This window comes from Polyodon spathula, chromosome 5 (genome assembly GCF_017654505.1).
Source record: "Polyodon spathula isolate WHYD16114869_AA chromosome 5, ASM1765450v1, whole genome shotgun sequence".
Classification (NCBI taxonomy): Eukaryota; Metazoa; Chordata; class Actinopteri; order Acipenseriformes; family Polyodontidae; genus Polyodon; species Polyodon spathula.
Genome location: NC_054538.1, coordinates 35,327,332 through 35,350,439, shown reverse-complemented (window position 1 = coordinate 35,350,439; position 23,108 = coordinate 35,327,332). Strand labels below are relative to the sequence as shown.

Here is a 23,108-nt window from a genome sequence, read left to right as displayed (position 1 = left end):
TGCTTAGGAAGTGGGAGGATGTGTTCTCCAATCGCAAGATGGACTACGAGAGAACTAATATTGTAATGCATCAAATCCCCACTGCTATGGCCCCTCCTATCAGAGAACGGTTCCAAACCATTCCCCCTCTACTCTATTAACTTCGGACCTTAATCGCTGAGATGTTGGAAGGTGATGTTGTGCGGGAAAGTGCGAGTCCATAGGCTGTTTCAGTGGTCCTGGTGAAAAGGAAAGATGGTTCCTGGCGCTTTTGCATGGATTACAGGAAGCTGAATTCTGTCACCAATAAGGATGCATATCCTCTGCCCCGCATTGAGGAATCTCTTACCTGCCTGAAGCAGGCTTGATGGTACTCCATGTTGGACCTGGCAAGTGGTTACTGGCAAGTGGAAGTGGACAACAAGGACTGGGAGAAAAATGCATTCTCGACTCCACTAGGCCTATACGAATTTGAGCGCATGGTTATGCAATGCCCCCGCTACTTTCCAGTGACTGATGCAGCGCTGTCTCAGAGGTCAAGTAAGTGAATCTTTGCTGATTTATTTGGATAATGTAATTGTCTATTCACCCGATTTCAAGTGTCATATACAGTGGCTCTCAAAAGTATTCACCCCCCTTGGACTTTTCCATATTTTATTGTGTTACAAAATTGATTTAATTAGGAGTTTTTGCCACTGATCAACACAAAAAAAGTCCATAATGTCAAAGTGAAAAATAAAATCTACAAATTGTTCCAAATTAATTACAAATACAAAACTGAAAATAGTTGATTTCATAAGTATTCACCCCCTTTACTATGACACACCTAAATAAGCTCTGGTGCAACCAATTGTCTTTAGAAGTCACATAATTAGTTAAATGGAATCAACCTGTGTGCAATTAAGGTGTTTCATATGATTTCAGGTTAAATACATCTGTCTCTGGGAGGTCCCACAATTGGTTAGTACATTTCCTAACAAAAACTACGTCATGAAGATGAAGGAAAATCCGGAATAAGGTTCTTCAAAAGCACCAATCAGGGGTAGGATTTAAGAACATTTCCAAGGCATTGAATATCCCCTGGAGCACAGTAAAGTCCATTATTAAGAAATGGAGAGAATATGGCACAACTGTGAATCTGTCTAGAACAGGCCATCCTCAAAAAACGAGTATCCAGGCGAGAAGGGCGAGGCCCCCAAGAGGTCTATGGCAACCCTAAGGAGTTACAGTCTTCCAAGGCTGAACTGGGAGACACTGTACATGCATCAACAATAGCCCAGGTGCTTCACAAAACTGGCCTTTATGGGAGAGTAGCAAAAAGAAAGCCATTGTTGAAAAAAACTCACCAAATCTCAGCTAGAGTTTGCCAGAAGGCATGTGGGAGACTGAAAGTGGAAGAAGATTCTATGGTCTGATGAGACCAAAATAGAGCTTTTTGGCCTCGACGTTAAGCGCTATGTTTGGTGCAAGCCTTACACCATACTTTATCCTCAGAACACCATTCCTACAGTGAAGCATGGTGGTGGAAGCATCATGCTAAGGGGATGCTTCTCTGCATGAGGGCCTGGAACGCTTGTGAAGATAGAGCGCAAAATGGATGCAGCAAAGTACAGAGACATCCTGGAGCTAAACCTGCTGAAGTCTGCGAGAGACCTGGGACTTGGGAGAAGATTCATCTTCCAGCAGGACAATGACCCCAAACATACAGCCAAAGCCACACCGGAATGACTTAAAAACAAAAATGTCAATGTCCTGGAGTGGCCCAGTCAAAGCCCAGACCTCAATCCAACTGAGAATATGTGGAAAGAGTTTAAAATTGCTGTTCACCAAAGGTCCCCATCCAACTTGACGGAGCTTGAGCAATTTTGCAAAGAAGAATGGGCAAAAATTGCAGTCCCAGATGTGCAAAGCTGGTAGAGACTTATCCAAATAGACTCATGGCTGTAATTGCTGCCAAAGGTGCCTCTACCAAATATTGACTCAAGGGGGTGAATACTTATGCAATCAATTATTTTTTGTTTTGTATTTGTAATTAATTTAGAACAATTTGTAGATTTTATTTTTCACTTTGACATTATGGACTTTTTTTTGCATTGATTAGTGGCAAAAACTCCTAATTAAATCCATTTTGATTCCATATTGTAACACAATAAAATGTGGAAAAGTCCAAGGGGGGGTGAATAGTTTTGAGAGCCACTATAGCTCTGAAAGGGGGGCCCGGCGTTTCAGTTGTCATTGCACTTGTCTACCTGGGCCATCCAATATATCGAGTGAAGCCTGAAGGAGAAGAGGGACCAGGAACAGACTATTTACAGTCGAAACTTGTGAATCTGTACCTTCTCATCTTTCTGGGTAACTGCCACCGCTACCCCAGGTCCATCCACTGTGAATCTCCCAAATTGGGCAGGGTGGGAATGGGCTATGTAGTGATATTTAGTTATAGCACCCCCGGATATGGCAACACCCTTCTCATGAAGGTAACCCCGGGAGGCAAGGCCCTCACCTGGCCCTGTCAGAAAGTTTATACCCAAAATCCCTGAATCCCCCATGGAATTCCATAGGGTTTTCCCGATGGTCCCACCAATCTGTGTTTTTACTTGCATTTGTGAGACAACATGGTTCTTATGAGAGTGTGATGCTCGAAGGTACAGTAGGTGTTGCTGTGATAGTAAGTAGCAGATACAGTGAACGGCATGAATGAAACAAAATGTACAACAATATTAGCTAAAATGAAGTGAAACTGTGTGTGTTGGCTGCTGTCGCCTGTTTTGCAAGCATCAATCTTTCCCATCTCTAGTGCCAATAATTGTCATTAGTAATTTTTTTTTTTTAAGTACACAATTTATATACACATTTCATACCTTATTGTAGTAGGTCTAAAAAAGTAAAGAGAATTAATGATCAGATGAAGCCCAGGTGAGACCAACGCTGTCTAATTACTGGCAACATATACAGGTAGCATGCCACACCTCTCAAAGAGGACGCAGATAACTTGTTTTCACGAACCACCAGCACCGTGCTACCATTGTTCTGTCACTGTTATGAAAGTGTGCCACAATGTTTCCACGATTTTTGTAAAAACCCATACCGTGCCAACATCCTTTCATACCTGATACTTGCAAGGCACGGTAGCTGCCCAGAGCCGGGGGGGGGGGGGGGGGGGTGTACATGAATGTGTAACGAAATGGAAAAAAATGTCGGTAAGCAAACAAAGAACTCTGTGGAAGGATTTTAAAATTAAAAAGTTGATAATAACATGTTGAGAATATAACATCCAAAAGCAACTGAATACTGCCTTTAGGAACATAAAATTGTCACTTTATCTCACTAGCCTATCGGAATAGAAATACATGTTTCCAGGTGGTGTGAAGAAGAATAAAAGCTTTTTGGCCATTCACAAGGCTTATATTGAAATGGAAGAGATATAGGGAAAGTTACAGATTTGCAGCAGCTGAAAACCAGCAATTATTTGTATTTGTTTTAATAATAGCAGAAAAGTTTGCTATCTTGCAGTACTGTCCCTAGGAATATTGCGCCAATTGTTGTTTTTGTTAGGGTTTCCTTTTTTTATATTGTTTTGTATTGCTATTTTAATTCTCCCATTTTATCATTTTTGAAAGTACACAGTTTTATCTGTTTGTTTTTAATGACACAATAAATATATTGGTTGTTTATAACTTATTGTGGGTGTGATCATCTGTGAATACAAATAACTAAAGTTACTACTGTTACGTGCTGGATGATCTATGTTATTTAATGCAAGAGGTAAAGGTTGGAAACTTTGTAAACAGTAAATTGGCCCGCGGCAGTCTGAGAGCACAGGGGAAGGAGGTGGCTGTTATCAAGGCCCCCCCTCCCCGCAGATCGCTTCACTTGCATTCTCAGGTTTTGTGCTCAGTAAAGCACCCTGGGGCTGATTCACTTCCATAGCTGGATTTGTCCGGTTTTGGAAAAATGGAAAGTTGGCAACCATTACCATTAAATAGCGTACATAATTTATCGAGATTACTCATGACTTCAAGGTAATGTTGCATTTTAACCCCTGAAAATACATTTTACTCTCTGTGTTAAAATTAGAGGGTAATTTACTCCCAGAACTAAAACCTTATCATGAGTGCTGTTTCTAGGTTTTTATATTTTTATTTTAATTCACTTGAAAGAGAAGGCACAGTCTTTTTTAAACTTTTTGTTTTCATCTTGTGCTTCACGTTTGTTTTTGCAATGATGAAACACAATGTTTGGGTCTCCTAACACAGAAACATACAGAAGTTATATAATTCTATAGTTTGGCAGGGAAAGAACTCATGTTGAAACAAGTCGACAAAAAAGGCAGACTAAAATCTCATAAACCAAATGAAGAACTCTAAAACCAACAAAATGTGTAATAATTATATTTTGTGTAGTTATGTGTTTGTTTGTGGGTATGGGTATAGGGGTCAGCTAAAATGTGCTCCAGACCTTCACCTTGATGTAACTAAGAATTTCAGACCTTCACAATAACTGACTATCCTGATCTAAGCTATCCAATATTTTCCAAGAACAATCTGTTAAAAGCTGGACGATGTCTCCTGAGCTTGTTGTGCTCTGGCTACTTGGTTGAAGAACATATATACTAATTTGCTAATTGGCATTCTTCTTTTGATACTTTTCACTGCCATCACATAAGGTGTTGGTATGTCATTCGAGCTGACTGGAAAAGCCGTAAAGCAATAAAAAAAGATACTGTAGTAATGTCGATCCAAAATCAGATTTCGTGTCAAAATGTGATTTGTTTTACTGACTGGCCTTAAATGCAGTTTAATGTGGCTTACTTCTTTCTCAATCACCAATAAAGCAAACGTAGTGAGCTTTCCTTTCTTTGCTGTTGATCAGAGATGGTTTTTGACACGCTTCGTTACAGAAAATGTTCTTTCTCCAGGGTCGGGGATTTCAGTGGTTTAGTTCAGCACCGATTTGTAAAAATATTTCTAATGCCCCCCTTTGCCACTTGCATTCCTCTTCTTCCTGTTTCTCATGTTTATACTCTGCGAAAGAGACATTGTTTGCTGTATTCAAGCAAAATCGAACTGACTGACCTTGAATTCACTTGTGTCATCGTGAAAGTGAGCGAGACAGTAAGTTCTGGGTCAGCCTGTTTTATTTTGTGTGAGATACACTGCCTCGGTTAAAATGTCAGTGAGTGAAATTCTTCCAGTTTGCGCGCAATTCTACGGAAGCTTATTAGCACCACGGAAAATACAAGATTTAATGCATTATTTCACAGTAATGTTGGATCATTGTAGCTGCATACAATACAATAGTCTCAGTAGGAGTGTCTCTATCACGGATAGCTTAGAATTCTGTTTTTTATTTTTCAAATTTTGCAGGTTTTTGGAACAACTCTTTTCTGATAAACAGACAGCCATAAATGACACACGAAGACTTCATCAAGAAATACTTTGAGCTTGGGTTAGGACAAAAGCAAATTTTGTCTTGTTGGCCCATAACCTTGGTATAATTCTAAGCCGTCGGACTTTGCAGTCTGTTTATCAACAAGAGATAACGTAAATTTATTTTGTACATAATCACCTCAAAACCTGCATTAGTTTCCTGCATTTGGTGAAACTGGTGATCATTACATATCACTATTAAAATGAATGAAATCTTACCTGGTTACATCAACTCATCTGCATCAAATCAAACTTCCGACCTGCGCACATCCATGATACAGACACTCCAACTGAGACTATTATTAAGAAATAAGTTATCTTGCAATAACTCAATAAATATTGTTTTTCTCTGTGGCACTAATACGCTTCCATACATTCTTATCTGTTAAAACAAACTTTTTGTTTTGGGTCCTCCCATGACTTTGGGCCCCATCTGTATGTATCAGATCATTCTCTGCAGCTGCAGCAGACATAAAAAAATTCTATGCAGTGTGAGATCTATTGGTTTCTATTGTGGTTTGATTCAGAAAAATGATTTCTGAAACAGTATAGTTAAGATTTGTGGTGGATCTGGAGCAAAACAGGAGGACAGAATATTTGTATTGAGATATCTAAAGTTGTTTCTGAAATAATTTCTACAATATCAAGTATGTGAGGTTTGTTTCTACAATATTCATCTTCCTCTTAGTTTGGAGCGAGTGGCTTGGAAAACCTGAAGCAGTCTCCGTGTGTCAAATACTTCATTGAAGCAAAACTGCAGTCCCGGTGCAGGCTGGTGGATGTTCTGGGGAAAGCTCTGAAGACCAACAGGAAACACATGAAACCTTATCTCCAAGAACTGCAGGAGGAAGTGTGTGGAAGAATTATTGGTAAGACTGCACTGCAACCCAAACCTCCAAAACTCTCGAGTGGTAGTAACTAGGATAAAATACTACAAAGCACCAGGGGCTAGGTGATGCAGCAGGGTAAATCATAAGTCTTCACGTGAATTCAGATCAGGTCACAAAATAAATGTAATATGGTGGTCTCAGCTAATTCAGTGGACATTAGTCCACATCACAGAACCACCAGTGACCTTGCTTTTATTGAAATAGCAACAAAATCATTCTTATTGTACTCCTCTAAGTAGCACCTCAAAGAAATCTAAAGATCTTTAGATTTAGATTCCCAGGTACTATAAATTAAAAGAATGATGGAATCATGGCATTTTACTGCAGTAACTGATTAGTCAGGAATTCAACCACAGCAAAGTGTGCAATATAAAAACAATTCTCCAAAATCTGCAGCACCACAGTTTGAAACAAACTGCCTACATTTGAGATCCCTGAGACAAGAATGTAATAACAAAGCTTCCAAACTGCAAGGACTAGCCCTGGCAGAATACCCAGGAAGCATTTTACTGACTGCCTGGGGAAGAAGGTGGTAATTTATACCTCCTTTCCTGCCAGATAGTGATTAAGGCCAAAGGGTGCTAGTTCTGTTAAAGCAAGGATTAGCAAAAATTTAGTATGAAATGTTACTCTTTTGAATCAAATACAAATAAGCTGGAGATACCATTTTACAAAATTTATGATAGGTGTAGTCTGTGATGAATTTCCTGAGTTTTAAGTGGTAGTTGCCAGCTGTTTAAAGCACTGTATTTTTCATCCTTAGATGTTAACCAGTGGTCTCTCACGAAAGCTACAGGATACCCCGTCTCACAGTTATGGCGTTTTAACTGTGGTCTTTGCACACAGGGCAGTTTATGTTTGATTCAATGGGCTTGGCAGAGGTGCAGACAAACCAGGATACTGATCAAGCTCTAACTTTTCCAGTTTCCTGGTTCAGAAGCTTAATCAGTGCAGGATATAGCATGTTCCATTCTTTACTCAGCCCTCTACAAGAAGAATGATAGGTTAAGAATGATAGCCTCCATGTCAGTGCATCTGAGATCCAGGAACTCACTAATCTTGAATCGGTATCAAGGACTACAGAATTGAGTGAACTGGTGCACAATGCAATGTGTAAGTGTAGTGATTTCGGACACGATGGAAACAATAGTAATATTTTATTTATAGTAAATATATTCAGACTATAATGTGTGTTCCATTCTTCAGCTTGGGACTGTTTGAGAATGTGCAAGACTTAAATCACTATCACAGGAAAATGTATTCTGGCTTCATAGACTCAAATTAGCATTAAGCTTGGACTATCTAATCAGTCCATTAATTTATGGCTAGTTTCACAGACCCATTTTAGTACTAATGTTGACTACCTAATTTTGCTTTTCATACAATATATAGCCCAATAAGGCTTTGAAAGAGTTTATTTACTGGGGCCAACCCAAGTTATTTAAAAATATTGGTAAAAAAGTGAATATCTGAGCTAAAACAGCAGCAAGACTTAGGTTATTTAATATACAATATATTTGAAAAAAATGTACAGTATGTTTTTTGAGATCTTTAAATCACCCAACCCTTATAATGTTCTTAACCAGCCACTGAGAGGTACCAGAATCAAGAACATACAGTGCCTTCATTATACTTTCAATTAAACAAATCTGAATATTTACATAAGTAATTAAGTATTTAATTCATGCGATTTACAGAACCTGATGGAAGCAAATAGATATCCGATTCAGGTACAAGATGCGTCTCAGCTAAGCTGTCCTAGTGTGGAAGTCAACACTTCCCTTGGGAAATTTCAAAAGAATTACACACAGGATTTGCAAAAAGATATCCCAGTGGCTGAACTTTCTTAAATCTCTGTTGGTGAGGAAGCGAATGCATGGTGCAACTTTTCCAAAAACAAAATTGGGGTTTATGCACTTCAAGAAGTGCTAAACAATACGTCTGCAACCCACCCCCAACAACACTCAAATTTACTATACGTATTGTGTGAAGACCCTGATGTTAAATAGTCGGGTGGCTTTCTGAAATACAAGTTCTTCAATTAGCCTGGCTCAGTGAACTGCCAAATCAAATACCATTATTTTTGGTAACTTCAGGACAGTGGTTATCACCTCGATAATCATCTCTCATGTGCCTTTTGAACACACTTGCAAGACAACTCACTGCTTCTTAGCATCAGTGGCCCATCACATGATTTTCAAAGAGGACATTCCAGACACAAAGTGTAAGTCTCTGCATTCTTAGTGATACTACCCCTAAATCATGTAAGGCATAATTATTAAATCATGAAAACAATTAAAATCCTTGAGTTACTGGGTAATGGCCCACTTGTTGTTCGCCTTGCATGGTCACAGATCTGATGCAGTTCAATCTTCCAGATAACTACGTTTTCTAACAAGCTAAATTTCACTGTTAATGCCTTGCAAACTTCATTGTCATGCTTACCAACCACTAGTGTGAGATCATGATATAATTCAACTGTCATTTGAACCCCTGCATACAGATCCTGGGTTTTGATCTGTATAGCAATATTTAATTTTCATACATCTGGATTGGATCATGTTCTGGACTTTAACAGTAAATCTTATGAACTGCCTATTTTTTTTGTTTACCAACTGTACTGCACTTCATTCCCATCCTTCCTTGGCCAGTTTTACTCTGGACATACATCAAGGATGTCTGTTTATGAGTACTGAGAAGATTTTTTTTTTTCTTAAATCTGTTGATTATATTTACACACGTAATTTAATGTAATTGATTATTGCATTAATGAATGTTGCATCTCTTCTCAATATAGATGTATGTGAAAAGTAAAATATTTACAGATGCAATATTAACCTCTTAGTATCCCACCCATTCTTTAGCATGCAAATATTCTATTTATAAATGAATACTGATATATTTTTTTTTTTTTACGTCAACAAAGAATGCATTTGTTCAAGGCCCAAAACGTCAGTTGATCTGCATTACAGAAAGGGAAGACCACAAATGTATTTTGTTGTCAGTACTACAAAGTGCAATCAGTGTTGCAATTGGTGAAAAATAAGAGGCTTCTTTAGATGGCACAGCAACTGGAAATAGTTTGCTCAGATTTTACCAAACCTTGAATCAGAAGTTTATATTAGAGAATGTTTTATGTGTGCATTATTAGTATTATTGTTGTTGGCCACAGAGAGGCCAACAATCACTTTGAAGAAGCTATAGAGTTCAGTGGCTGGCAGTGGAGTAATGGTGCACCTATGGGAGGGTGGCAAGAAAGAAGCCGTTACTCAAAAAGTATCATCTGAAAGCACGTCTGGAGTTTGCCAGAAAGCAGGAGTGACCCAGCTGCGATGTGGGAAAAGGTTTTGTGGTCAGATGGGACCAAGATAGAGCTTTTTGGCCAAAACTCAAATCGCTATGTGTGGCGCAAACCTAACACTGCCCATACCTCAAGACACACCATCCCTACAGTGAAGTATGGTGGTGGCAGCATCATGCTGTGGTGATGCTTCTCATCAGCAGGGACTGGCAATCTTGTTACAATTGAAGGATGGAGCAAAATACAGGAAAATACTGCAAGAGAATCTGCTTCACTCTGCTAAAAAAAACTGAAGCTTGGGAGGAAATTCACCTTTCAGCAGGCCAATAATCCCAAGCACAAGGCCAAAGCAACATTGGAGTGGCTCAAGAACAAAAAGGTGAATGTCCTACAGTGGCCCAGTCAAAGTCCTGATCTCAATCCCATTGAGAATCTGTGGCACCATTTGAAAATTGCAGTCCACAAGCGTCGTCCAACCAACCTGAACAACCTGTAGCAAATCTGCCAAGAAGAATGGGCCAAAATCACTCTGACACTGTGTGCAAAGCTGGTACATACCTACCCCAAAAGACTTAAAGCTGTTATTGCAGCGAAAGGTGGCTCTACCAAATATTAATGTGTGGGGGTTGAATACTTAAGCAAGATATTTCAGTTTTTTATTTTTCTTAAAAATATTTCCCAACATAAAACCAATGTCACCTTACAATAATTGATTTTGAGTTTAAGCGTTTTAAAAAAAAATATCGAACAGAACGAAATTTCAATGTACCATTTGTAATTCAGTAATATGAGAGAATTGGTCAGGGGTCTGTATACTTTTGCAAGGAACTGTATATATATATCTCCATCTACTGGATAAACAATTTGGTTTTATGAGTGGAACAAGCTGACAATTGATGGCAAAAAATGATGATTAGAAGAAACATCTGGATTTAATATAAACAGGTATCTACTTTTCTTTTTTTTTTTTTTTTTTTTTTTACAAGGTTGCTTGACAAAATCCATAAGGCATCAAAAAAGTAAAGTATAAAACATGTTTTTTTTCAAAACTGCACACTCAAGACCTATACAGCAACGTTTTCATATTTATTCACTTGTTACAACCACTTTGATCATGTTTAAAGAATTGAAAAACCTTTTTTTTTCAAAAGTAATAAATTGGTGCAAATGCAGTAGTAATGTGAAATCTGGAACATTAAAATATGAAAACTGTAATACCAATATAATCTCCTGACCAACTGCAAGCTTAACTAGACATTGCAGGTGTTGCCAACGATTACATATTTTGGCAAAGCAAAATGCGCTTGACAAGATAAGATGCTGCAAGCTACTCAAAATCAAGACTCCTCCAAATATTGTATTATCGCAATATGCATTAATTCTTAATTATGATTCTTTAGACCACTTAACAGACAAGTTAAAAACAGGCAAATAAAAGTGTGCTGTTTTTATTGTGTAAAAATCACACAGCTGATAGTTCACTCTGCAGATACAACCATGCAGTTTAACATTTATGATCCCACAGCCAGAATATAAGCAATTAAATACAACATTTGCTGTTAGGCAGCAATTGATGCAAATTTACATATGAGATCAAAAGGTGTGTATCATACAATATACAACATACCCCTTATACAGTACATCAACCTGAAAGCAGGAAAAAGGCTCTCCTTGGTTCAATACAGTGAGAATACAGATTAAAGTAAAAACCAGGAAATTAAGAGTAAGGCTTAGAGGAGAGGTGAAGAAAAGGTAACCCAAAAAGGTACAGAAAAGATTTGACTTTGAACGACAATTATACAAATAAGGTAACATCACAAGTGAAGCTGTAGTAGAGTGGAGATAGATACAAAACTGTTTATTTTTCTACTTGTTTACTTAGCAAACACCTTTATCCAAGTCGACTTACAGAGACTAGGGTGTGTGAACAATGCATCAGCTGCAGAGTCACTTACAACGTCTCACCGAAAGATTGAGCACAAGGAGGTTAATGGACTTGCTCAAGGTCACACTGAGTCAGTGAGTGAACCAGGGACCTCCTAGTTACAAGCCCCTTTTCTTTAACCATCAGACCACACAGCCTTCTTTACAGCTGTTACTCTTTAAGGGAGAACCGTTTTGGTTAAGGACTCTAATTGTGAACTCTATGAAGTACACACAGGAGTGTGTGAGTACCTACCTACATGAGGGGAAAAACAAAATAATAAACATAGTAAATATATTTGCAGTTGCCTCTGGTCACATTCTGTACAAGGTAGACAATCTGCTGTAACAGTTACTGTGGTTCACTAATAAAATTAAAAAGCCTGGTGGAAGTATCACAAGATTAGTAACAGGTGATCTGTTTCACATCAGGATTGATCATCTATTGTTATTGCAGCAAAGGTAGGATTTGAGAATTATGAATGATTAACTGGCATGTAAAAATCAGCCACCATGGCACTACAAGATAAAACAGTAATTGTGTGCAGCCGATCAATCTGGGTTGTCCTATTTAACCACACTCTCCTCACATTCTGACAAAACAATTGTCTGCATATGCATACCAAGTTAAAAGGGGCCATCTACAGTTTGTTTTAATGTGCTCTATTGATTAAGTCTGAGGACGGCTTTAACCCACATCACAGAGCTCCTAATCAAACAATACTGGAAACACGTAGCTTTAATGCCTGTTAAGTCAATTTCAGTTGAACGTGTCCTAAGGTAAGGCGCTGACGCAATAACCTAGATTTCCTTATTGTAATTAAAAGTGCAACCATTTTTAACATTCCTTCCCCTACCCCCCACAAAACATGTTATTTTCCATTATTTTCTGTATGCAGATGATCTGTACTTAAGAAACATTTGCATATATAGAGTTATATGGAACAGACGACCACAAACTAGTGCTGGTGGTAGTGGCAAAGCTAAACATGAAAGTCCAGCAAAGGGTATGGACAGTTTATGCCTTTTAGTGATTTTTCTTTTTTTTCAGTCTTATAAATGTGAAAATGGTCTCAGTTGTTCCAGTTGAACCTCCAGGGAAATGCGCTCTTCAAGCACATCCTGCAGGAAATTAAAAAAATAAAATATAAAATTATTCAACCTCCATCCCGGTTCTCATTCCTGTTAAACCTGGTGTAGAACAACAATCCCGTTAAACCTTTTACATGAAACACCCTTTTCACACATGTTAATTGTGCGAGAAACATTCTTTGTGCAGTTCACTTCAACAGGGATCAGGCAATACAATTTTGAAAACGTATGTGCATTTGACCTGAAAAAACAATACTAGAAGTTTTGTAATCTATTGCTTCAGTGCATCCTATACCAGAAATCTGGAGGCTTACTACAGCTCAGATACAGTATCCTAGTCAATTATTTTGCCATTCTGAGGGAAGACATTAAATACAATTGGCCACTGCATACAGATTTTTGCTGAAAGAATTTCAGAGGTTAAAGATCCAGTACCTTTCCTTACCTTTAACTGCTGTTGTAATTCACTATTGAGCCTGGCCAAGACTGTGTTTGTTTCCTTATTTCTTCTAATTGAGGCCTGAATAGCCTTTTTGTCCTTGCCCACAGATCTGTGAATAAAATAAATAAATAAATAAGTCAAGAACATGCACCCGCCCGCCCCCGCCAAGGACACATTACAGGTGAAAGAACCCAAAAGGTAGGTCACATTTCCATACATTCACAGTATGTGGGATTGTCAGCTGTATTATCGCAGTATGTGGAATAACTAATGTCCATGCAAAATGTTGTAGTCATACTAACATGTTTTACACTAGTGGTTCCCCAACTGAGCTCTCAATTACTTAACTAGACCCTTCATTGAACTGCTAATTTACTTAATTAGCTGAAAACAAGTAAATAGTTAATAAACTAATTAAACAAAGTATCAGTTCAATTAAGGGTACGAGCTCAGTTGGAATGAAAACCAGCAGACACAGTGGATCCTCAAGACCGGTTCGGGAACCACTGTTTTACACAAATGATTGTAATCTTGATGTTTTTTGGGTACATTTAGGTCAGGGCTTGTCAAACTCTGTCCTGGGGAGCCCCTGTGTCATCTGGTGTTCATTCCAACTGAGCTCTCAATTACTTAACTAGACCCTTAATTGAACTGATAAATTGCTTAATTAGACCTTTTTATTTATTTTCAGCTCTTGAACAGTTGCAGATTTCAAGTTAGCTATAACATTTTATAAGTAACTTGAACTGCAATTTTTAAGAGCTGAGAACAAGTTAAATGGACTAATTAAGCAAATTATTACTTCAATTAAGCGTCTAGTTAAGTAATTGAGTACTTGGTTGGAATGAAAACCAGCAGCCACAGGGGGTCCCCAGGACCGAGTTTGAGAAGCCCTGATTTAGGTAATCCAGACTGAAAATCTAATTTAAAAAAAAAATAACAAAAAAGTTACACTGTTCTAGCACAATGCAATACCAGATCAGTTTGTTTTACTATTTTGGTAAGTTTTTATTTTCTATTAAATTCTAAGATATACATTTAGCTTACCATAAGGAGAATAATGGCTATGTGGAATAACATCAAAGACTGGGCTATGTAAAGGAGGATGTAAACCATTTCTACAGCATTTACTGAATCCCAACAAGCTGTTTTTGTCTACTTTGATATAAAATCTAGGAAGTGTACAAGTCCTTTACAAAAAATGGTTACAGATGCAAGCAAACAAACAGCTTTCCATTTAAGCCTGTACTGACTTTAGAAGGGCATTAAAAGAAAGTGAGGGGGTCTCAGAGTGGCTCATCCAGTTAAAGTGCTGCCGCTGGGAGCGCAGGATGAGTCACACAGCTTGGACTGTCCAGGCTGTGCAAAGAGGTCGAACTTTGCTGGGGACTCCGAAGGGGGCGTCACATTGGCTCAGACTCCCAGGGTGGGGGGGATGGGAAACCGGCAGGGATTGCGTCTCTTCATCGCGCAACAGTGAATCCTACTGGCCAGACACTGAGCACATTCAAAGCAGATATAAAGCAGGGCTGATCTCTGTTCTCCATGATCAGTAGCTCAACCACCTCTGGTCTGTAAACCAGGTGTCCAATCCCAGTCTTGGACTGCCAGTGTCCCTCCTGGTTTTTTGTTCCAACTGTGTCCTAAATTACTTAATTGGACCAATTATTACCAATTACTGTTCTAATTAAGTAATTTAGGGCACAGTTGGAACAAAAACCAGGAGGAACACTGGCATTCCAGGACCAGGATTGGACAACTCTGTTGTAAACGATAACAATAGCTATCGTTTTGATCGCTTTCAGAGCGATTTTTTCCTGCTACAACAATATCAATAAATGTTTCTGGCCAATCAGGGCTGTATTAAATGTAACACCATCACCTACCTGGTGTTATTTTATATAATATTTTAAACACAATAAACAGTAAATACAGGCATTGCAATGATTTACTACAGAGAAGACTGCCCTCCACAGAACATCACATCAGAAAACTGGTTCTAGTATATGTCAAGGATTTTTTTTTTTGTTTGTTTTTTTAATTGTTATAATTTAGTTGTAACATCCATTAATGTATAATTATAGCAGAAGCACAACGTATATGCTCCATAAAGACGTTTCAGTCTGATTATTGTAGTTGCTTTTTTGCTTTAAAATAATAACAATAATAATAATAATAATTTATAGAATATCGTCATATGAAGTATGGTGTAATCAACGATACATATCATGTTCTTATTTTATGTTTTACTTTAATGGGAAGTGGTTGTACCCAAGGCGACTGTGCATACTTCCTTGAGGCAATACCCATGGTGTAATTTTCAGCACTTGACTATACCAATGAGCGTGTGGAATTGCCCTAACTCCTCCCTACTCTGCAATATTCTGTGTACCCACTCGTCTTCTCTGTCTCCTGCACCTTCTGTTGATCTAATACAACAGGAGTATTGAGGACGCTCACACACCCTCAGAATGCATGTGCTGTGTAGGGACTTGCTGCGGTGAGGAGAGAAAACATAAATTGGACATTCCAAATTGGGGAAAGTTTATAAAAATAATAGGTCACTAAATTATATTAAAAAAAGTGGAAAAGCTTATTACACTTGTAACATTAAGACTAAAATATATATTTTACCTTGGAATTGAAGGTTGTGTAGCTAGAACAGCAGCTATGACATTTGATTTCTGTGAGTGGTCATCTGCATCTGGTCTCAGTTCATCTTCTGATTTTAATCTTCTGCGAACAGGCTTTGGCGGAGGAGCAAGAGGTGTGGAACCTTTAGCCTGATAACAGAGCGTATTAAAATTCATAAATCAAAGCAACATTTAATTTATGATTTTAATTAAAGGCAATGATACTCGTATACTTTTTTCTTTACACTTTCTTTTTTTTTTTTTTTTTAATTTGTACATACTGTGTTTGCAGTAACAGTTGCTTTATCATCTCCCCGGCCATCAGCTTTTGCAGTTCTAAGGGTACCAGCAGATTCTATGGGTTTGTCAGCCTATACAAATCAGGAACAGGACTAAAATCAGTAATGCTGTTACATCTGTGGAACAGGACATGGTGTGCAAGTACCATAATACACAGCCTTATTCTAGTACATAATTGTATTTGCCAACACTGAACCACTGGCAGGTTGAAACTGAAACCTGGAGGGTGGTGATGGCTGAGGACTGGATTTAAGACCACTGGGTCAGACAAAGTTCAGAATGTCTGAATTTTAACTATTTATAAAAACATAATATTGTGCCTCTTGTGATGCTACACAAAACACACACAACTGATACAACTGTCTAGCACTGTATATAAGAAAGACCATAATCTCTTCATACCATTTATCAAATCTACAGGAAAACATCTGAGTTACACACAGAGGTATCAATCAATTCTTTGATGTTTTGTATACTTTAGCTTACAGGACATATTTGGCTTGGATAAAATATCTCTACGAAATATTTTTAAAAAGTATTACAGAGGTAAACTGGATGCTGGAGAAACTTGCCCAAGGCTTCTAAGAAATTAAACAGAACAATACCCTGAGAAAGCCTGAGCGGAAGATAAGTCAACATTGGACAACGCGGTTAACGACTTAGGAATGGAAACGGATATGAGAATGGAGATTACTTTACAAAAGACTAGTTCAAGATCTGAGGTTAGCAAAGACACGAAAGTCCAGGTTTGTGCCTGCAGCTGGAGCAAGGTGACGACAGTCAGGGGTTTGAAGATTCATCAAGGGAGAATGAAACGCTTGAGGGAGAAGGGACATGGGCCTCGCGTTGATCAGAACTTCTTACGAAGTCAGTCGAATGTCCAGCGACAGGAAGCAAACCACAGTTCAAGATATCTGCACCCCTGCCATAGACCTGAGGAGGACTTGTATGGATACAACTAGTGATGAACCTAATGATCCTTGTGAACCTGGTCAGACGAACCAGCGTAAAAAAATAACTTCAACGGGTACAAGCCTGAAGTTAAATAGCCAAGAGCTTGTGATAAAAAAGCATGGGAAACAGTAAACATGGCTCTCAGTTTCGCATTGGAAAGTTTAAGTGGAACAGTTGAAAAGCTGCTGGATAAATTTGGGGACATCACCGATGCATATGAAAGTGAGAGGTTTGGAGTTGGAAAAAGTACAAACTATTCCTAGAAAGTCTAGACGACAGCAGGAGACTGAATGCTTAGTTAGAGAAAGGATGCCGCTGAGGAAGCAATGGAGAAGAGCAGAACAAAGTCAGAAGGAGGGACTCAATCAGTTAAAAAAGGTCATAAAAGATAAGCTTGCAACATTGCACAGGGCTGAGTGCCTACGGTAACGCTACAAAAAAGCAGCATGCCAGCACTAACTTTTAAAAGACCCATTCAAATTTTTAAAGAAGCTATTCACCAGTAAGAAAAAAATGGCACACTAAAATCGTCTAAATTTGAGCTGGAGAGATATTTGGAGGAAACACATACAGATTAAAAAAGGCAGGAGCCTATGTCAATTCCTTCAGACATCCCACCTATCAATTCACCTGAATACCAAATGGAGGACTGTGCACATAAGTGGAAAGAAATAGAGCAAGCTGTGAAAAAAGCAAGGGCGTTATCATCTCCAGGGCCTAATGGAGTTCACAAGAGTGCTTCTGGAGTTCAACAAATCCTGTGGAAATTGATGAAAGCAGCATAGGAAAAACATGTTGTACCAAGAGCATCGCGCCAAGCAGGTAGAGTCGTTATACCAAAAGAAAGATTTTACAAGAATGTCAGTTTTGCCCTATTTTCCTATAAAATGTAGAAAGCAAGATTTTCTTCAGCATTACTGCTCAGAGATTATCAACTCACCTATGAAAGAACTGCTTCATTGGCATGTCAGTACAAAAAGTGGGCATTCCAGGTTTCCCAGGATGCTTAGAACACATCAGTGTGATCTGGCAACAAATTCAATCAGCTAAAAAGGAGAGGAAGGAGCTCCATGTGACATTCCTGGATTTGTCTAATGCATATAGTTCAGTGCCACATGAACTTCTTTGGGTAGCGTTTGATTTAAGAAGTTTTACCGATGACAATAACAAATTTAGTAAAAACCTACTTTGGAGATTTGCAATTTCGTTATTCAATTTATTCAGTACAACACGGCTATGCCTAATAGTTGGAATAATGGCAGGACGCACCATTTCTCCACTGGCTTTTACCATGGCAATGAAATTAATTATTAGGGCATCAAAATGGGTAGTGGGAGGAGAGCACTTGACTTCTGAAATGAGACAACCACCAATTACAGCATACATGGATGACATGACAACCAAGACTACAAATGCAATTCAAGCCCACTAAATCAAGGCACATCTCTGTAATTAAATGTAGTACATAAAAAGTTTTACATTAATGGTGAGGCAATACCAACAGTGCCTGAGAAGCCAATGAAAAGTCTAGGGAGATGGTTCGATAGGGATCTAAAGGACACAGTTTGTGTGGGAGATGTTAGACAACAAGCAGCGGAAGGGTGAAGAGCATAGACAGCAGCGCTTTACCAGGCAAACAAACTGGTGCTTTCAGTTTGGTCTACTGCCAAGACTGCTGTGGCCACTGACTGTGTATGAGGTTTCTTTGACAACAGTTGAGAAACTGGAAGCTTTAAATCAGTTCATACGTCAGGAAATGGTTGGGAGTTGCATGCTGCCTCAGCAGGGTGGGACTTTATAGTAAAGGAATACTGCAGCTACCAGTCTCTGCTCTAACCAAGGAGTTTAAATGCGCCAACTGAAAATGATATCATTAGATTAACGCAACAAATGCGTAAGGGAGGCAGAACATGTGTGAAAACTGGAAGAAATTGGGCGGCAAAGAAAGCCGTAGAAGATGCAAAGGCTGAGGATGCTGGGACACCAGAATCATTGTCGAGCCCTCTTGAGGTGTCGTGGGCTAGTCGACGAAATACAGAGGACGGAAGGTGCCCACTTGAAGACCCCAGAGGTGTACCCTACTTAGCTCAATCCAGACGGTTGTTGATGCGCAGGGGAGACCGCACTGGGTTGATCCCCGGAGGCAGCATCGCAGCCGTTGTGTGTACTGATGCACTTGGGAGGCAAAATAAGCTGATCCCTGGAGCCAGTATTACACTTCAGCCATCAACACCAGACAGAAGGATATCTACATCATCAGATGAAAAGAAACGCAAATGGATGGAGATGCAGATGGATCACATTAGTTTACTGTAAAGCTACGCGTTAGTTAGAGCTTATCTTGGCGACAGCAGAGTTCAAATCAGCATGAAGTTTTAACATCTACTCATGTAATGGAAATCATACAGGATTTGTGCTACAGCCCTACGCATCACAGCAGACAAAGGGTCATGTTTGACACTGACCTGTATGGCATCAGAGTGTTTTTCACCTTCATCAGATGACTCTTCTGTTGCCACTGACGCAAATACTTCAAACTGGCTGAAATCTGCAAAGTTCGGCTGTTCAGGTATTTGTTGAGGTGAGGTACTAGAGTGAACCACTACACCATCGCCATCCACTGACCGATGCATATGGGGCCCTGCAACCTACAGAAAGAAAGGATTGCAGATATACATTTTACATACTGCTAGGCAGAGATTATAATTTTTAAAAATAATAAAAGTATTTATTATTGTACACCCAACCACCCCTCAGGCACATTTAATGTTATCCCAGAATTAGTCTAGGCAATAAAGTTAATATATGCTTTGGAACTCATTTACCTGTGTTGGCTGAGGTCTTGGAGGCACAGCAGGAGGGTAGGCGACTACACCTGCTTGCTGTTGTCCTGTTCCAAAAAAAAAAAAAAAAAAAAAAAAATTCTATTAACAAATCATTAAAATAAACTTAATTCAATTCAATAGAGAAAAGCAAAAGGTAAACTTTTAAACTGAAATTAACTCCAGAACAACATTTTGTTCATTACCTTGCTCTTCATACTGCCATAATCTATGGCTCACACTACAAGCTACCCACCTGTGGTTACTGCAGCAAAGCTCCTGTTCATATCTAGTGACGAGGAGCGTGAATGTGAGGCATGAGGTCTTGGTGGGGGTGGAGGTGGAGCTACTGCTTTTAGTCCCTCTGGAGAGGTACCTGAATGTGACCTGCAATAATAATAAAACCAGTAAGTGCCAGTCAAATAATTGACATTCCAACCGGTTTCCTGTAAAATGTTTTTACCTATTTGCCCCATATTATGTATTCTCTGCACTTTCAGTGTTATTTCACAAACTGTTATAAAAATAACATTTTTGCTTTCATTAATGATCATAAATACGTACCACCACAACAACTGCTAATAAGTCTTTGAAGACGTCAGAAACAATGTACTGTACCACATTCTCCATTTATAAGCTTTAGATTCAATGGAAATGGCCAAATTAGGAAAATAACTCCCGTTTCAAACCGATGTTCCAGCGGCGTGCTGAACTGAATTCAAACACAAAATATTTACTATGCCCCCATTAAGTACACTAGTAGAGTGGCGTCTGAAACAATTAAGTAGCCTTGACGTTCTTTTGACACTAGCGTGTCTTCCTCTGCCACTCTGACTGCCTCTGGTGCACCTTGTTTCATATGGCGCTCCAGCAGTGAACTGTACTTAATGCAAATGTCACATATGTTAAAGAGTAAAGTGTGTCCCACAATGCTACACTGATCACCTGTTCCCAGCAGAATCAATCATGGTAGCGCCCAGAGAAGCAACCAGTCTCCACCATCATGCTGAGAACAGCCATCACCTTTCTTCTTTTCTTTGTCTCAAAGAATCTTCCAAATAATGATTCGCTGTCTGGCATCACTTTTGTACAGTTGCACAAAATTGATAACAAATGTACAGAAACACATACATTCACACTCACTTCTTGGTTTTGTCATTACTTACTACAATGCATTGTGGAGATTGCTTTGGAATAAGTGATGTGTGCTTCAGTTCTCCAGTATGAAATCAACTGGATCATGGAATATAATGAAGTGTGGCTGTAACATATAATTTCAGTTCGGCACGCTGCTGGAGCATCAGTTTGAAATGAGGGTAACCAATATATTATTGCATGTATATATATATTAATATTGGTATACATATATATATATATAAGGGACTAGCGAGTCCTCAGTGAGTGAGTGTGACAAAGTGCCCGCCCCTGTGTGTATTTTGTGTTGTATGTTGTGTGTTAATGTTGCTGTATAGTCATTGGTACATGGGATATAAAACGGGTCTGTGTAACACAAGTGGTTTAAAATGTACATTTGTATTTAGGCACGAGGATTGCACATTCACGTGCATAAAATGTAATTATGCAAATTGCACTTTATTAATTCACGTGCAGTTGTACCGCGACTCCAATTGAATGATTGATTAGCAATCGAGTCTCAGAACAGCTGCATAAAAGCAGCATGTTTTCACTCACTCGGGGTTGTGTGTTGGGTGAGTGGAGAACGGGATTGGAGACGGAGGTTATAATAATAATAATAATAGTTAAAATATCAGCTCACCGTGTTTGTCTGTGTAGTCCGTTTTGTTTGTCTCTTTAATTTGGCAAAAGTGCCGTGCCTGTGTTTTTTGTTTGCTACAACCTTTTCATTTACTGTTCTGTTCATTCATTAAATGCTGAGCGAAACCAACCGCTCAGCTCCACCTAATTCCACCTCTCTGTTGTTTATTTCCTGGTTCCTGTTTCTGGTCTGACGTCATCCACTACAGCTGTCTCTGTGGCAGTGAGTTACAGGAAAATAATTCCATCTAGGGTTTCTGTGACGTCATGAATTACGAGACCGAAGGTTGAGTAATTTATAAACTGTCACAGAAACCTTAAGAGGCCCATCTATTCTTTTTTTTATAATACATGGATACCCTTGTGATGCTAGTATTATTAATATATTATTCCCATTTTGTTGATCATTAAATGAACATTTCAGTACCGTGGGTGTTGTCGAGTGATTGAAAACGAGACATTTTGTGTTTGAATTGAAAGTGATGGTCTCAAGGAGTCGAATGGGTCAAAGTTCAAGTATATTTTCCTCTAGAGGAATTATCTTCTTTTTTTAAAAAGATTTGAAAAAACCTGTAAAATATGAACAGGCTTCAACAGATTCACTTTTAACAAATCACATATAATACTCCGACCTCTTTTTTACTGCAAGAAAGTACAAGATATTAAATTAATTGTACAACAACAAAATAATATCCAACCTTTGCCGCGTAATTGCACTTCCAATCTGTTCTGGATCTGATGTGTATGAATCCGAACTACTGTAGCCATCTACTAAAATAAATAAAATAAGTATCATACTCAATACAATGTCTCAATTACCAGCTTAATGAGGTACAGGCAGTCCTCGCACTTACAACACAACTGGTTCCTGAAAGTCGCGTTGTAAGTCAAGCGTCGTAAGTCGAAGCACATTTTCCAATAGGAACAACGTTACAAATTGGGGTTACGTTCCTGACTCTTCAGCCAGATAGTTTTACAAAAATGACTCTTTATATTGTATTCATGAAAATTTATTTTTAACTCTTTACACTCAGCCCGGTGATTACGCACATATTACTGAGACACCTACCTGGCTTGTTTAAAAGTAGACTCAGGGCTTTTCAAAGACGTATTCAGTGTGTGTATATGCGGTATTCCTAGTAGGAAATACGATCGCCTGAAGTTAAACCCCTCATCATGTGACAGAGTTCACAGCTTAGGTTTCGTTTTGAGTAAATTGCTCTTATCAGACATTGTTAACGGCAAATAAATTAAAAAAAGAAAAAAAAAACACCAAAAAACGCTAGACTAAGTCAGGACGACTACAAGTACTGCAGTTCGGATGCCGAGCATGTGCACGTGACACATGGCTCACGTCTCGCCGTGTCGTAAATGCCGTATCGATGTCATAAAGTCGAAGCAGGGTAATAATGCAAGAGAGTCGGAAATGCCGTGTGTCTTAAGTTGAAGCGTTGTAAGTCGAGGATCGCCTGTATGCATTTCACTATTATTGAAGATATTCTGTTTTAACAGGAAACTTAAATTTCTAAGTGGGATATTGTCCTTAAAAGAACAGTGACAACACAAC

General features: G+C 38.8%; 1 protein-coding gene across 6 annotated transcripts in view; it reads right to left on the bottom strand.

The window, feature by feature from the left end:
* Nucleotides 1-11,609: 11,609 nt before the first annotated feature.
* LOC121315894 (ralBP1-associated Eps domain-containing protein 1-like) overlaps nucleotides 11,610-23,108 on the bottom strand; it is a 32,519-nt gene continuing 21,020 nt past the window's right edge. For 4 of the 6 annotated variants that reach the window (XM_041250467.1, XM_041250471.1, XM_041250469.1 and 1 more), the window contains 8 exons: nucleotides 22,240-22,312; nucleotides 20,022-20,152; nucleotides 19,769-19,833; nucleotides 19,409-19,591; nucleotides 15,971-16,060; nucleotides 15,691-15,839; nucleotides 13,060-13,165; nucleotides 11,610-12,644 (listed from right to left, as the gene is read on the bottom strand). In XM_041250467.1, the coding sequence (XP_041106401.1) occupies nucleotides 12,576-12,644; nucleotides 13,060-13,165; nucleotides 15,691-15,839; nucleotides 15,971-16,060; nucleotides 19,409-19,591; nucleotides 19,769-19,833; nucleotides 20,022-20,152; nucleotides 22,240-22,312 (866 nt within the window). In that variant the 3' untranslated portion in view covers nucleotides 11,610-12,575. The remainder of the gene's footprint in view (nucleotides 12,645-13,059; nucleotides 13,166-15,690; nucleotides 15,840-15,970; nucleotides 16,061-19,408; nucleotides 19,592-19,768; nucleotides 19,834-20,021; nucleotides 20,153-22,239; nucleotides 22,313-23,108) is intronic. The other 2 variants (XM_041250468.1, XM_041250472.1) reach the window with 1 other exon arrangement.